This window comes from Salvia splendens, chromosome 13, assembly GCF_004379255.2.
Source record: "Salvia splendens isolate huo1 chromosome 13, SspV2, whole genome shotgun sequence".
Classification (NCBI taxonomy): domain Eukaryota; kingdom Viridiplantae; phylum Streptophyta; class Magnoliopsida; order Lamiales; family Lamiaceae; genus Salvia; species Salvia splendens.
In genome coordinates this window covers 25,265,986-25,283,194 of record NC_056044.1, presented here as the reverse complement: position 1 = coordinate 25,283,194, position 17,209 = coordinate 25,265,986, and the positions used below count along the sequence as shown (strand labels likewise).

The 17,209-nt window shown below is 37.4% G+C and overlaps 1 protein-coding gene and 1 pseudogene across 1 annotated transcript; both read right to left on the bottom strand.

The window, feature by feature from the left end:
• Positions 1-217: 217 nt before the first annotated feature.
• LOC121760768 lies at positions 218-1,466 on the bottom strand (annotated as a pseudogene).
• Positions 1,467-13,157: 11,691 nt separating this feature from the next.
• On the bottom strand, positions 13,158-14,882 carry LOC121762608 (UDP-glycosyltransferase 73E1-like). The gene has a single exon (XM_042158556.1). The coding sequence runs from the start codon at positions 14,772-14,774 to the stop codon at positions 13,332-13,334; it is 1,443 nt and encodes a 480-aa protein (XP_042014490.1). The 5' UTR covers positions 14,775-14,882; the 3' UTR covers positions 13,158-13,331.
• Positions 14,883-17,209: the final 2,327 nt, after the last annotated feature.

Here is a 17,209-nt window from a genome sequence, read left to right as displayed (position 1 = left end):
TTTTATGAAGATTGTTGCTTTTAAAGTATTGTGTTTATAATTTGATAAGCCTTATTTCAAACTTTAAAACAAACCAAGCACCTGTCATGCAAATGCAATCTTAAATTAATTAACTCTGTGGTGGCTTAATTAATTTTCAAATTTCAGTCGTTTTACCATGACAACCACTAATAAGAATTCATTTAAAAAAAAAGGGTCAAAATTAATTTTAACATCACTAAGCTAAAGTTTCTTCCAACAATGGCCTACCTCCTAATTCCATAACTTGCTGCTCTACATCTTGAATTAACAACGTAATATTCCTGTAAGAAGACCCTCCTTCCGACGCCTCCCTCGTCCTTTCCCCCAACTCCTTTGCTCTTTTTCTTCTCTCTCTTCCCTCCATCAACTCCTCAATCGACCTCTTCACCTGATCCCACTTCACAAACGCACCCTCCTCATCTCCCGCCTCCACCCCGATCCCAACCACGTGCACGATGAACTTCTCGTTGTAAAACTGCTCCGCGAACATGGGCCATGTTATCATGGGCACGCCCGTGGGTCAGAAACCCTCCCACCGACGCGTGCGACAGTATCATCATCTGCGGGCCCCACCCCCGAATAATTAGTCCCCTCTCTCAAACTTTCTGCTCCAGATTATTACCCTTCTCTTCCTCCAACCATTCCACAACTTCTGCGGTTAGAGAAGCATCTCTTATGATCCAAATGAAAGGGAAACCCGAGGCCTCCAGCCCTAACCCCATCTCCTTGATCTGCGCAGCTGAGATTCGGCATAAGCTTCCGAAACACGCGTAGATGACCGTCCCGGTTTCTTTACAGTCGAGCCACGACATGCATTGGCGCTCGTCGATGGAGGCCTTGTTTCCTCTGTCGAGTTTCTCGTTGTTGGGTCTCTTGTTGTACACGGACACTGGGCCGATGCACCAGAGCGCTCGTGCCACCTTTGCATACCCCTCAACATATCCAGACTCAATCTCCTCGAAGCTGAAGAGCTTCGAGCTTTTTTAATCTGATCAATGATTGTGTCAATGTTATCGTCAGCAGATTTCTTCTTGGCCTGCTGCGGCATCTGCGCCTTGGTGAGCTCGATTCTGTGGGGTATATCCGGCACCAGAAACGGCTCTGAGCCGGATTCTGCTACCGTGATCATCTCACGCGTGCTGTCAAGAGACAGCACGTGGGAGCATAACAGAGTGAAGCACGATATGGTTTCGAAGATATACCTTGGAATGCTGAAGCTGTCTGCGACCCTCTGCGTCCAAGGCGGAGCGTTGGTGGAGACCATGCAGCTCGGCCTCAGACGCAGCTTGGCCATCAGCTTCAGCAGCGGCGCCTCGAGCATGTTGTTGGATATTTGACACACAAAATATAGGAGCACTCGACAAGGATGAAATATGGAGGATAAATATTAATAGGCTTGTCACAAAAGGGATTACAAAATACACACAAACAATGCTTCAGCACTACAAAACACTCTTCACTCTTTCTAACTTGAACTACGACTCTTTCTCTCTAACTCACTCAATTCTCTTCTTTTCTTGATGATACAAAGAACTACAACTACACCTATTTATAGATATTCAAAGATGGATAAACTAGCTACCTAGTATACACGTATCCACTTCGTGTCGTGATTAGCTTGATTAGAAAGCCATCACATACTAACCATATCAGCGGATCCAGGTGGGGTCGGATGGGGTCGGCCGACCCCACCACCATCGTCGTAGAATCGCCGGATATTACCCTCCCTCAACTGCCGACCCCACGGCGCCAACTCCCCTGCCCTAAGTCTCTGGCTGACTGGCTCGCTGCTGTGAGCTAAATCTGCTGCCGAGAAGAAGATAGAAACAATTGATTCTTACCAAGTAATTGGGCTTCATAAAATGGGCCTACCTCACATACTAATTAAGGTGGCACAAGTTCCAATATATTTTATATAGTAGGAGTAGTACTACTTAAGTTGGCACAAAATGGGCCTACCACCCATTGTTTAACGCCTAATAAGTATTCATAAAGCATTTAAATTTTAAATTATTGATTTAATTGTTTTATTTATCTTATCCTTAATGAGATTAAATTCAAAATGTTATAGAATGTGATTAATTAGTACTCCCTCCGTCCAATAGTAGATGTTACACTTTCCTTTTTAATTTGTCTCACAAAAGATGTCACATTTTCTCTTTTGGAAAAAGTTCCTTCTCATATCAATTATAAAATTATATATTCTCTCACCACTTAACACACAAAATAACGTCTTCTAAAATCTCGTGACATCTCCCAAGTGTGACATCTACTATGGGACGAAGGGAGTATTAAAGAGAGAATATAAATTATAATTTTTTAGAGGATTGATCGTGTTATCTTACTTTTAGTAATCCCCATTGGTTTGTCGAAGGATTAAATTGATCTTACTTTATACCGGTAATGAAAAAACAACACAATATATGTTGAAAGAGTGTTTTCAATAATAAAATTTGTGAAGTCAGAGCTACAAAATAAGATAAAAGATGACTGGTTGAATGCCATTTTAATGGTATAGAATTAGAAGGAGGGTGTTTGCAACTATTCCCAATGAAAAAATTTGAATCGATTTCAAAATATTGATATTCGTAAAAGTAAACTATACCGCATAACAAAAGATTGTGATATTTATATTTTATGTATTTTTGCATAAATATATCTAATATTATATTTATTATCTTGTCTAATTCGACCCCACGATTATTAAATCGGTGATCCGCCATTGAACCATATATTCCACCGCCTATTACATACTTGGATTGTGGCTTCATTTTGACTATGAATTGTTAGTAATTCTTGTGTTCATCTAATGAGCGCAGCGGAAATTGCAGACAAGAATAACAGATCTAGATTCATAATCATTTTGCAAGTTGAGTACGTAATACACAACGGAACTAAATCTTACTTGTTATGTTGTTTTCTTCTTCGATTGTGTCCTGCAAGTTGAATCCACTACTATCGAGGTCCACGTGTATTATGATCCGATGCAGGAACAATTCCTCGGTACAATCGCTCTATAGAGAAAGCTAGGAATTCTCTACAAAGCTTTTCGTATTTTCTCTCTAATGTTACGCTATTTCTCTTCTCACACAATGGAGAATAAATAACCATTATATATAGACAAAGAGTCATTAGGGTTATTAGATTGTTGGGCTTATGGACTAATTATAATTGTAGCCCAACTATAATTATTTAATCCATATTAATCTAATCTAGCCCATATCCTTTCAATCTCCCACTTGGACTAGCATTAGATATAATACGCAGTTCCAACTTTGTACCCTTGAGCGGATCCAAAATACACTTATAGTGTGACCCTTTAGGCCCCCATTATCGACGACGATCTAATCGAAGTCTGCACAAAACTCCTAGACTGCGTTGGCAGCGTAGCTCGATATATGACGGACGTTTACGTGAATTCGGTAAACAAACCTTTACACAAAGTTTATAGTAATATCCTTTCATTCACGAACCACCCGATTGAGCCTAAGATTTGTCATGTGTCATCCAAATAGCTCAATCACTTTATCTCATCTTTATTAAATGACCCATTCGATCATATTCAATTACTTTAATTGAATATATCTTTGCATTGGCCAATGACTTAATGGTCAAGTAATATAGAGAATTTGAGTGTTCTCTCGAAATTCTAATCGAGGAATGAATCTCATTCTTGGCTCAACTACCATTTCCATTTATCTTATGATGTACCCAACACAAGTCCGTGTCTTAATCCTCCGAGGGGAGGCAAAGCGTTGTACAAGGTCAAAGCACACCACTCAACAAACAAAATGTGTAATGACCTCAGATCCAAGGACTATTACATACTTCATGCACTAATAAACTGTAGACACTCAACAAAACAGTTTAATAGTAGGGTATACCAATACTCTCCAAAGTATACCATGTGTCCATCACGAGTATCTAATATCTCATAGTTGTGAGAACAACTAAGTTCTCGAAGAATGTGATGCAAACCCCATGCTAACCTATAACATATCATCAATATCACATTCTTGATGATCATTGGTTAGGGCTATTTTAGAATTATACTATATCATTAATGTCTCACACCATTAACGACAGTCATAATTCAAGGGAACAAATATTTAGAATAAAATCAAACATTTAAAACAATTATTCCAATAAGTGCACAAAACCCATAGAAAATAAAATTTTCATATAATGTGATCAAGTAATATTGTCCCAACACAAAATGTTTCTAAGACATATAAAACTGTAACTCCCACTGATTCAAAGTCATCTACCAAGATGCTTAACACCTAAGCTCTCAAAGTGCTTGTTGTGTTTTGCTATACATAACGGTTTGGTGAAAGGATCAGCCAAGTTATCATCAGTGGGTACTCTTTCTAATTTTATGTCGCCTCTTTCAATTATTTCTCTGATCAGATGATATCTTCTAGGAACATGCTTGTTCCTGTTCGTAGCTCTGGGTTCTTTTGCTTGCGCAACAGCACCAGTGTTGTCACAATACAAATGTATTGCACTATTGGCACTCGGAATGACACTCAGTTCTTTAACGAACTCTAACAAAGCAACAACTTCTTTGGCAGCTTCAGATGCAGCAATATACTCGACTTCGGTGGTGGAATCGGCAGTTGTACCTTGTTTGGAACTATTCCAACTCACTGCTCCACCATTGAGGACAAAACCATATCCAGACTGAGACTTATAGTCGTCATGGTCTGTTTGGAAACTAGCATCAGTGTACCCAGTAACTGATAACTCTGATTGTCCATTATAGACTAAGAAATATTCTTTAGTCCTTCTAAGGTACTTAAGAATAGTCTTAACAGTTTTCCAATGTTCCTCACCGAGATTTTGCTGAAATCTGCCTGTCATGCTAAGCGCATAGGCCACATCTGGCCTAGTAGAAATCATGGCATACATAATACATCCTATAGCCGAAGCATACGGGATCCTTTTCATGTTGTCTCTTTCTTTGTCATTAGAAGGACAATCCTTCTTTGACAATACAATGCCATGTCCCATAGGAAGAAAACATTTCTTAGAGTTCTCCATTGAGAAGCGCCTTAGCAACTTGTCTACGTAAGAAGATCATGTTGTCTCTCCTCGAAGCTTGCTTAAGTCCATAGATGGTTCAGGCTGTTCATTCTGTATGTGAGAAGGTTCAAGAATATCACTATGATCTTCTTGAGGTAGATGTGATGCAACTATTGTATCATCTTGTGTTTGATGCATCTCATTGTCTTGAGGTGGTCTTTCGAGAGTCTCTCTAAGGTCCTCTCTAAGAGTAATTTCCCCTCCCAATAGATCATCAAAACTCCCACTGAGTTATTGTCCAATCCAGTGGATAATACCTCATCCTCATTGTTAACTTGTGGTTCTTGAATTTCTTCAAGATCTACTGTATTTTGACCTTATTCCTTGCAGACATAACGGTCTTCAAGGAACGTCACATTCGTTGATGTTATCACCTTGTGATTTTTAGGACAGTATAAATCGTACCCTTTAGTTTCTTTAGGATATCCCACAAGATAACATTTCTCACTTTAGTTTCCAATTTATCAGTCATCATTGCTTGAGTTGGAAACGGTCCACACACAACTGTGTGAATCAACTCTAGCAAATCTTTGGCATGCACTCCTTTCCCAGAAAATGGTTTACTTGTCAATTTCCTTTGAGACAGAATTCACAAGCTCCATAGGATTCTAAATCAAATGAAGTGAGATAGTCTAACTTTCTCAATCTTGCTATTCTTTTCTCATTAATATGACCAAGTCTGCAATGCCAAATATAAGTTGCATTATTCGTATTACTTAGCTTAGGTCTCTTGTTTTGCACATTGAGAATATTTTGTTCGTATTCAAGCGTATATAATCATTTTCAAAAGTGGCATTTCCATAAAACAATCCATTAAAAGAAAACAAGCATCTGTTGTTTGCAAAATGGAAGGAAAAACCTTCAATGTCTAACATCGGAATGAAAATAATATTCTTTGAAACAACTGAAACAAAATAACAATTATGTAAATCTAGTCTATGTCCTGAGGGAAGATCTAATCTATAAGTTCCCACGCGTTTGGCAGCAACTCTTGCTCCATTTCCAACACGCAAATCAACTTCCCCAGGTCTCACTTTCTTGCAGTCACTTAGCCCCTGCACATTATTACAAATGTGTGAGCCACAAGTTGTATCTAATACCCAAGATTGTGAATTATTCATAGACATATTTATCTCAATGACAAACATACCTGAGCTCCCACTTTCTGCACCTTGTGCCTTGAATTTTGGGCAGTCTCTCTTCCAGTGTCCCTTCTCATGACAGAAAAGACACTCATCCTTTGATAATTTCGACTTCTTATTGGCCCCTCCACTCTTAGGCTTTAGAACAGCATCCTTAGATGCTTTCTTCTTCTGTTGCTGCTTATTCTTCCATTTCGAAGATTTCGCAGAAGAGCTCACCATGAGCACAGATTTTACCTTAGCAGTGGAAGACTCATAAGTCTTAAGCTTATTGTGCAGCTCTGGCAGCCCAACCTTCGTGTTGTTCATGTTGAAATTCACAATGAAATTCTCAAAACTACTAGGAAGAGACTGCAAAATTAGATTTGTTGAGACATTTGCGGGGAGCACTGTTCCATTCGATGCTAACCTCTCAATCAAACCAATCATTTTCAGCACATGCTCAGAAACCTTGCTTCCATCATGAAGCTTGCAGTTGAAGAGATCGCGAAGTATCTCATACTCCATAGTTTGAGCTTGTGAAGCATACAAACTCTTCAAGTGCTTTAGCATTTCATATGGAAACATGTGTTCATGTTGTCTTTGCAGTTCCAAACTCATAGATGACAACATGACACACTGAGCATCAGAAGCATTATCAATGTGTTTCTGATGAGCTTCAACGTCAAACGTAGCAAACTCAAGAGATTCCTTATCGGGGATGACACCGATTGGTTTGTCCAGGACATACTCAACCTTGTCATGCCTTAGCACCAAGCGCAAACAACGGAGCCAATCCGTGAAATTTGACCCAGTCAACTTATTTGTTTCCATCAAACATTTGTAAGCCAAGTTTGACATTTTATCTGAACAGGAATTAAAATGAAAGCAAATCAGAAAAGCATATAAAGATCACATTTGTATCACTAATCAGACAAGGGTTTATTGTATTGATTAGCTCCCACTAATTTTAACATATATTATGACCCCAAACATAAAATACGAATTTATATCGAATATAAATTTTAGTGGTCCAAGATCCAAGTCTATATAGTTGTAGCCTCTGCGAGGGCTGATGACTACAATAATATCACCAGGTAGGCCTCCAAGCCAATTGTAACAACAATTTTACAATTCTTGGTTTATTAATCTAATTAATATACGTCCATAAATTATTCTGGTTGCGAGGGCTACTCAAAATAATTTAAGCAAGTCAACCCCATCACACGATGCCAACCATGCATCTATGAATGAGCCTAAACCTTGTAGATTTAGAGTAAACGCGAGGGCGTAAAACTCGTGGTCGAAAAGACTAGGAACATCAAACAATTGTGATGGACGACGCGTTTGTTTCAAAACAAGACTTATATTTTGTGGGGAAAAGTGTGATACTAGTTCTGTGAATATAATATCTAATATTAAACTTCAAACAATTACTGGGCGCCGCCTACCCAGACATAGTATAACACGGACTACACATACTGGGTGCCGCCTACCCAGACATAATATAACACGGACTACACATACTGGGCGCCGCGTACCCAGACAATAAAGCGGTCTCTAACTACTATAGTTAAAAAAATAAGCATAAAATCAAATAGCATGCTTATCACATAAGATATCAAATAATGCTCACCAAATAAAATCAAATTTTATTCTCTAATTAAATGTGGATTTAATTATATTAATTCTAAATTAATATAATTATACATATTTAATATTAATTCCAAATTAATATTGTGTTGTGGAGTATATATCATTTCCAGATGATAACTATGTCCCAATTTGTTAATCTAATTAACGAAACTAATCCAATCTATATTAATTCTAAATTAATAAATTTATAAATCAAGTAATAATTTCAAATCATCATCAAGCACATATATTATTTATTATTCCAAAATAATAATATTAACAAATTCTAGCTCATTAATCCAATTAATTAATTCATCATCTAATTTATATCAATTCCAAACTAATATAAACAAATATTTAATATTAACTCTAAAACAATATTAAAACTAATTTACTATTATTATTCAAAATAATGATAGTAAATAAGTTATTGGCTTGATTAATATTATTAATTCTAAATTAATAATGTGATTTACAGTGAACAAAACCACAATTCGGATCCGACCCGGATCTTCAAAACCCGCTAGGGTTCTCGGAAAAGAACAGACGCCCCTCTGTGGTGCTGCCTTCACGCCGTATTTATTCCACCAACTCTGCAGCCCATCGCCACTCACCGCCGCCATGGGCGCAAAGCCGAGGATCCCCGCGACAACCGCTGCCGCCATGGGCTCAAAGCCGAGGACCACGGCACAATCGCTCTCCCCCAGCTTCAGCAGCTACTGCAAAGTCGCCGAAATCGCAGCTCGAACAGTCGATGAATAGTCACAGCAACAACATTGTTGTGGAATATCATTATTTAAAAGTAACGATGTTGCAGTAGATTACTTGATACTCATAATAATAAATATATTATTATTATTAATTTGGATTATGGGTTTATCCAATTCTCTGATTCATTCACGAGATATAATGCGCATCTGATCAGCAAATCTTCACCTTACTTTTAGAATCACAATCTATTAATCTAATTAATATATTATATCGTCAGTTCGAAACTAACTAGATACATATTCAAAATTGAATAATTTTCACAGATCAATTAAATGAATCAAATCAGAGTTTTGATTTCCAAAATCATCCACAAATTAATTAGGAAACAAAATTAATTATGAATCAAGCCCCGGGCTCTGATACCACTGTTAGTAATTCTTGTGTTCATCTAATGAGCGCAGCGGAAATTGCAGACAAGAATAACAGATCTAGATTCATAATCATTTTGCAAGTTGAGTACGTAATACACAACGGAACTAAATCTTACTTGTTGTGTTGTTTTCTTCTTCGATTGTGTCCTGCAAGTTGAATCCACTACTATCGAGGTCCACGTGTATTATGATCCGATGCAGGAACAATTCCTCGGTACAATCGCTCTATAGAGAAAGCTAGGAATTCTCTACAAAGCTTTTCGTATTTTCTCTCTAATGTTACGCTATTTCTCTTCTCACACAATGGAGAATAAATAACCATTATATATAGACAAAGAGTCATTAGGGTTATTAGATTGTTGGGCTTATGGACTAATTATAATTGTAGCCCAACTATAATTATTTAATCCATATTAATCTAATCTAGCCTATATCCTTTCATGAACAAATAAGTATTCTTCCATTATATAACGTAGAGGATTTGTAAGCATCTTTTTAGCCATGAGAAATCACAAAATTTTCACCACTATTATGAGGTGGTGATGCAGCAGCTTCATCATTTTTCTTAATATTGAAGTAATTGAGTTTAATAAACTCAACACATCTCGCACGCCGCGAAGAACACGGGGGGCGAGGTCCATGGAGGTTAGGGAGTCCATGTGGCTCTGCGACATGAGTGGGATGAGAAGGAAGTGGAGAGGGTGGGGTTTGGTAGCCATTGGTCGATGAGCTCGAGACGGCCTTGTTTGTTTTTTTCTTCTAGGGTGAATGATGATGTTTATATGATTGGAGTGGAGAAATTATGTGGTTGGCATCTTTTGTTTCCGTTGAACTGTCATAATGAAAGGTCGCTTTATGAAAGAATATGAACTTGGCAGAAAAAAACAGTTGATAAGGTTTATGTGGTCCATAGCAGCTCATACATTTCTCACGCAAAAAATCTAAAAAACCAAGGACAAATGAGTAATTATTTCCAGAAAAGTTCAAAATTTGGTTTCCAGCTCACACATCATTAACTCCATATACTCTGATAATCTGTTTTATTAGAATTTTTGTACAATTTTTTTGTATTATTAGATTTTTTACTTTCATATTGATACCATGAAATGAAAGGAACTAACAAAATTATTAACTTTTCCTTCAGTTGATCAATTAACCTATTATTAAAAATTTTAAACGAAAAAAAGATTGTTCATAGGAGGCAAACGGATTGAGTAGCCATATTTGATGAAGCTTGAGAGCATCCACAACCGTGCTCTTGCCAGCGGCACGGTTGTGGGCCCGGGCGGTACTATTCATGCCTGCTCTCTGGCAAGAGCACAACACCCAAAACTGTGCTCTTCCGCAATGACGAGCACAATTAATTTAAAATTCAATTAAACAATAACATTTCCATAATATTAAAATTCATTTAAAAACCACAATAAATATTACAAATGACAAATAAAATTAAACATTACATAATTAAAATCCTAAAAATGAAAAATTACATAATTAAAATCCTAAAAATTAAAAATTACATAATTAAAATCCTAAAAATTAAAAAAACCACTACTCGTTGCCGAATTTCGCCCACATATGGTTGATTAGGTCTCCTTGTAGTTGATTGTGGATTCGAGTATCGCGCATTGTGTGTATTGTCTCTATCCTCTGGCCAACCGTCGTATGCTCGCCTCGGCGTGGGGGAGACCTCGCTGTTGAGCTTCCGGCTTCGTAAGCGGCACGATGTTGCTCGTAGTATTCTTGTTCTTCGCGCTCCGCTTCCGCCATGAGATGAGTGAAATCCATTTGATGTTTTGAGTGAAGGTTGAATGTGTTGATAGTTTGTATAAGAATTATGAATGAGAGATGAATGAGAGATGAATTGATGTGATAAATGAGTGATGAATGTGTGTATTTATAGATGATTTTGGGAAAAAAAATAAAAAAAATCAAAAAAATTCAGAAAAACGGGAAAAAAACGGCCATATTTTTGGGATTTGGAAAATATTTTTTTTTAGCATTATTTATAATTAAATAAAAAAAAGTTTGAATGCAACGGCTACGCCGTTGCCCAATCCCGTGCCGCCACGTGTGCGTCCGCTGGCACGGACGTGCTCGATACATCGAGCAGCGCCGTGCCAGCGGCGCGAGCGCAGCGGCGGCGGATGGCGTCCGTGCCAGCGGCGCGGACGGCGGTGGCGACGGACGCCACCGCTGCGCATGCTCTGACAATTCCAGAAGAAATTTGTAAAGGAAATTGAGTTTACGCATGCTTTTTTATTCTTTTTCTTGGACAAGAAATTGAAGCCTATGCAGGAATGGTTTGAAATTGAGTTTACGCATTAAGCTGGACTAGAAATCTTTTGTCAGCTCCATTAAATAAGGATCCTAAGTACAATAGTAGAAGAATTTATTAAAATAAAAATAATATTGTGTTCGTCCCAATAAATATAAAGAAATTTGTAAAGGAAATCTGCAGAGCGAGTTGAACAAGCTTTTTTATTCTTTTTCTTGGACAAGAAATTGAAGCCTATGCAGGAATGGTTTGAAATTGAGTTTACGCATTAAGCTGGACTAGAAATCTTTTGTCAGCTCCATTAAATAAGGATCCTAAGTACAATAGTAGAAGAATTTATTAAAATAAAAATAATATTGTGTTCGTCCCAATAAATATAAAGAAATTTGTAAAGGAAATCTGCATAGCGAGTTGAACTAGCTTTTTTATTCTTTTTCTTGGACAAGAAATTGAAGCCTATGCAGGAATGGTTTGAAATTGAGTTTACGCATTAAGCTGGACTAGAAATCTTTTGTCAGCTCCATTAAATAAGGATCCTAAGTACAATAGTAGAAGAATTTATTAAAATAAAAATAATATTGTGTTCGTCCCAATAAATATAAAGAAATTTGTAAAGGAAATCTGCAGAGCGAGTTGAACAAGCTTTTTTATTCTTTTTCTTGGACAAGAAATTGAAGCCTATGCAGGAATGGTTTGAAATTGAGTTTACGCATTAAGCTGGACTAGAAATCTTTTGTCAGCTCCATTAAATAAGGATCCTAAGTACAATAGTAGAAGAATTTATTAAAATAAAAATAATATTGTGTTCGTCCCAATAAATATAAAGAAATTTGTAAAGGAAATCTGCAGAGCGAGTTGAACAAGCTTTTTTATTCTTTTTCTTGGACAATAAATTGAAGCCTATGCAGGAATGGTTTGAAATTGAGTTTACGCATTAAGCTGGACTAGAAATCTTTTGTCAGCTCCATTAAATAAGGATCCTAAGTACAATAGTAGAAGAATTTATTAAAATAAAAATAATATTGTGTTCGTCCCAATAAATATAAAGAAATTTGTAAAGGAAATCTGCAGAGCGAGTTGAACTAGCTTTTTTATTCTTTTTCTTGGACAAGAAATTGAAGCTTATGCAGGAATGGTTTGAAATTGAGTTTACGCATTAAGCTGGACTAGAAATCTTTTGTCAGCTCCATTAAATAAGGATCCTAAGTACAATAGTAGAAGAATTTATTAAAATAAAAATAATATTGTGTTCGTCCCAATAAATATAAAGAAATTTGTAAAGGAAATCTGCAGAGCGAGTTGAACAAGCTTTTTTATTCTTTTTCTTGGACAAGAAATTGAAGCCTATGCAGGAATGGTTTGAAATTGAGTTTACGCATTAAGCTGGACTAGAAATCTTTTGTCAGCTCCATTAAATAAGGATCCTAAGTACAATAGTAGAAGAATTTATTAAAATAAAAATAATATTGTGTTCGTCCCAATAAATATAAAACATTTGGTTTCCAGGAAGGATGGTTTCCAGGAAGGAATTTAATGTAGTGTTGTTTTGTGAGTTAATAATGTTAGGATAGTCGACTGCAACATTAGTTTGATATTGTCCGCTTTGGGTCGGATTTATTTTTTGGTCACTCCCACTAGGCCTCAAACTAATTGGGGTTGGACAGGAATTATATACACCTTCCAACTTCCCTCACTCATCCGATGTGGGATAGGTTTGTAACCCAACAAACCTCCCCTCAAACCGAGACCACATCGGGAACGCAGTCGACACAAACATTTAGAAAATGTTATTTACATTTAGAGATGATGTTATTTACATTTAGGAAATGTTTCTTTTTAATGGGATCGAGACAAGAACTAATCCAACGAAACAAATGATAAAAGTATATATGGACTCAACGATGTGTTTTGCCATTCTGTTATAAATTTGCAAGCAAAAATAAAAAAATAAAAAATGAACCGAATAAAGGGATCATTTAATTCGGTACACAATCTAAACTATTCGATTTCAAAATAATAAAATTATTTTGATTACATATCGAAGCTTGTCTAATTTGTTGAGCTGTGTCCGATCATGGAATTTGCAATGTCCTGAATTAGGTATGTAATGTTTCGATAAGAAGATCCACCTTCCCTGACAGACGTCCTAGCCATTTCTCCCAGCTCCTTGGCTCTCTTCCTCCTCGCACACCCTTCCTCTCCGACATCCATCACCCTCTCAACCGCCTCCCTAATCCCATCCCTCCCCACTCTATCCTCACCCTTCTCCTCCACCCCCAAATGCACCACCCCCCTCGCCCCCACCCTCACCCCAATCTCATGCACCTCCACCACCACCTTCTCATTCAAAAACTGCTCCGCAAACAAAGGCCACGTCACCATTGGCACGCCCGCCGATATCCCCTCTAGAGTCGAGTTCCACCCACAGTGTGTCAAAAAACCCCCCACGGCCGGGTGCCTCAGGATAGCCACCTGAGGCGCCCAGCCTCGGAGGAAAAACCCTCTCCCCTCAACCCTCGCCTCAATCCCATCCTCATCCATCCATCTCTCGATCCCCGTGTCAAATTTCACCACCAACATAAAATCACGCCCGGTTTCCTCCAACCCTAGCGCGAGCTCAGTGAACTGAGCTCGCGAGAGGCGGCTCAGGCTGCCGAGGCAGGCGTACACGACGCTCCCGGGCTTCTTGTCATCCAGCCATTTCAAGCAGTCATGATCGGATATGGGATTAGTATCATCATCATCATCGGATACGGATAAGGATAAGGATAAGGGCCCAATACACCAAATCTTTCCTCTTTCGAGCTTGCGGAACTCATCCACGTATCCGTTTTCGAGTTCTTGGAAGGTGTTGACGACGAGGCCGTAGGATAGAGCCTCGGTCTCCTTGAGGCGTTCGCGGTAGCCCTTGATGTCGGTGGGCCCGGGATTGAACAATCCCGGGAGCTGTGATTGGGAGAACTGGATGTTGTTAGGGAGATTAGGGACGGTGAAGAGGTGTGTTGGAGGGAGGGTTTGGTGGATTTTGGAGGCATAGATGTGGTGAGTGACGACTTGAGAGAAGCAGCTCATGCCGTCGAAGACGATCCGCGGGATGTGGAAGGTGTTGGTGGTTTGGAGAGTCCAGAGGATGTGCTTGTCGCAGATGAGGGAGGAGGGAGGAGGGGAGAGGCGGTGGAGGAGGGATTCGATGGGTTTTTGGAGGAGGTTGATGGCGTTCAAGAAGTTGGGGAGGAGGGAGAAGGAGGGGAGGAGCTCGGCGCTCTCGCAGCCGGGGGGGAGGCCGGTTTCCTCGCAGGGGAAACGGACTGTGAGGAGGTGGATTTTTGAGGCGGCGCGGTGGAAGCGGGAGGCGGTGAGGGGTGTGAGGAAGATGGAGACTCGGACACCGCGTTTGGATAAGAGTTTGGCCATGTGGATCATTGGGATTATGTGACCCTGGGCCATTAATGGGAGCAACACGATGTGAAGAGATTCCATGGAAATGGACATGCTTCTTTGCTATGCCTATTTTTTCTTTCAACTTTAGCTCTTTGTTTGTCTTGGACTAAGGCTTTTCCGTCTTATAGTGGGGATTGTTGATGAATTGCTATTTGAGATGATCACGCACGCCTCATTCCTTAATTTATTCTTTTACTCACATTATTTATACTTTTATGGACCCTTTATTCACGAATAACTCCCACAATTCACGTTAAAATTTGGCTATCAAATTTCGTAAATATACTCATAATACCACAATTAAATAGTTGTATTAAAGTTTGTTGGAAATACTCCCTCTCTCTGTAATAGATGATACACTTGGATAATGGCACGAGATTTTAGGAGATTTTATTTTGTGTGTGAAGCTGACAAATAAAATAGTACTATATTTATATATTGATGCTAGAGATAATTTTTTTTAAAAAAAATAAAATGTGACATCTATTGTGAGACAAACTTAAAAAGAAAGTGTGACATCTATCATGAGACAGAGAGTATTATAGTTTGAAGAAAATAGTTAAGAAGACAAACTAATGGAATATATGGAAAAATTTAGTTTGATTGGAATGTGAATTTCACACAAAATGAAAATTGCTCCATAATACTCCCTCCGTCCCAACTTAAGAGTCTTGTTTTGCCATTTCCGTCTATCCCAACTTAAGAGTTCTAAGTGAGACTCATATTTCACTAACTTATTCAACTCACTTTTCTTTACATTTCTTAAAACCCGTGCTCTAACTAATTATGACTTTTAAGTTGGGATGGAAGGAGTATCTACTAAACAATAGTAGTAGTATATAGCATATCTTTTATATTCCTGCAAATATATATATCACACTATTTCACATGATTTTGCATTTTGAGAATGTGAAACACTGAAGATAAAAATGATCCATTTTCTTGTCAATACTCTTGGCGAAGGGGGTTGCATGGTGGAATAGAGGAGACTGGATTGATAATCATGGGCGGAACCAAAGAGAAGGAGGGAGGGGCTTAAGCCCTCAATGAAATATTTTTTTTTGACTTTTTGTATTGATTTTTTTTTAAATTTAGTCAAATTTAGTGTAAAATCTAATGTAAAATCCCCTACAAATTATTTAAATTACTTAAAAATATACATCAACTTAAAATTTAGAAATTTCAGCCTCTATCGATATTTATTTCTGCATCCGCCCCTGTTGATAATGGCACTGCGAAAAGAGGGTGAAGAAATTCATCTCATACTTTTTGTATTTTGGAATTATTTTCTAAAGGTTTTTTGAGGGGAAATACGTGAGGTAAGGGGAAACGATAAAATGGGCAACTTAATTAGCATTTTTATTGATGGAAAATTTCACGTAAGTCGAGAATAAATTATTGATACATTAAAAAATGATGGCCAAATATTTTTTAGGACATTTTAAAATAAAATACTATTAAACTCTTTGGATACTTTCGTATACTTATTATACGATTGAGATATTTTCATTAAATCGTTAAAACGAAATACTAACAAAGTTGAATATTTGTCCTTTAACCTATCAGTATACAGCCTTGTAGCCAAGTTATTTTAAACATGATCAGCGGTGGAATCCTTGCTCATATCCTTTGACAAATGTTAGGAAAGACAAATAACTTAACATATGTCAATAAAGAAAGACAAATATAACTTTGCTGTGGGGCTATGACAAAATTACATTCTAACATATGTCAATACAGAAAGACAAAGTTATGAACAAAAATACATTCATTTTCTTACTTCATATGCGTAAGCGTAAGTGCTTACATGAGCGCTGGTTAAAATTTCTGTTTGGATTCTAACGTTCTTGATTGTTGGACAAGTGTAACAAATACACACTAAAAAAACTTATTTTTTAAGGACACAAAAATCGAAACGCAATTACTTGCTTTCTAAAATTTTAAAAAATAACAACAATTTAAGACGCAAAAGAAAGTGTTTCTAAATTAAGGACAAATTAACTTAATCTTTTACTTTTTTTGGATGCTTTCATCTGTGTCAACTAATTTTAGTTGAAACATCAATAATAAGGACGCTTTTTAAAGTGTTGGTAGTGTATAAGAAACATAAATTAGCGTCTTTAATAGCATTAAAAAATGTCTTTAACGATTTTTTTTATTATTGTAGTGACACTCACTTTATACTGACAATTTATGTTTGGAAAGTATGTCTGATCCAAAATGCTAAGTTGATTCTAAAGAAGCCTTTAAATCTTAAATTATACGTCCTCCATTCCATAGTAGTGGAATCATTTTGTTATTATGGTACGTTCTATAGTAGTGAAGACATTTTATCATTTTGGTAGTTTTATTTTCTTTTCATCTTTTTACCTTTTTCATTTCCTACTTTATTATTTTTTTACTTAACTCACTTAACACAATTTTTCTTAAATCATTTGTCGAAAAGAAACGCCCCCGCTACTGAACGGAGGGAATACAACAAAAGT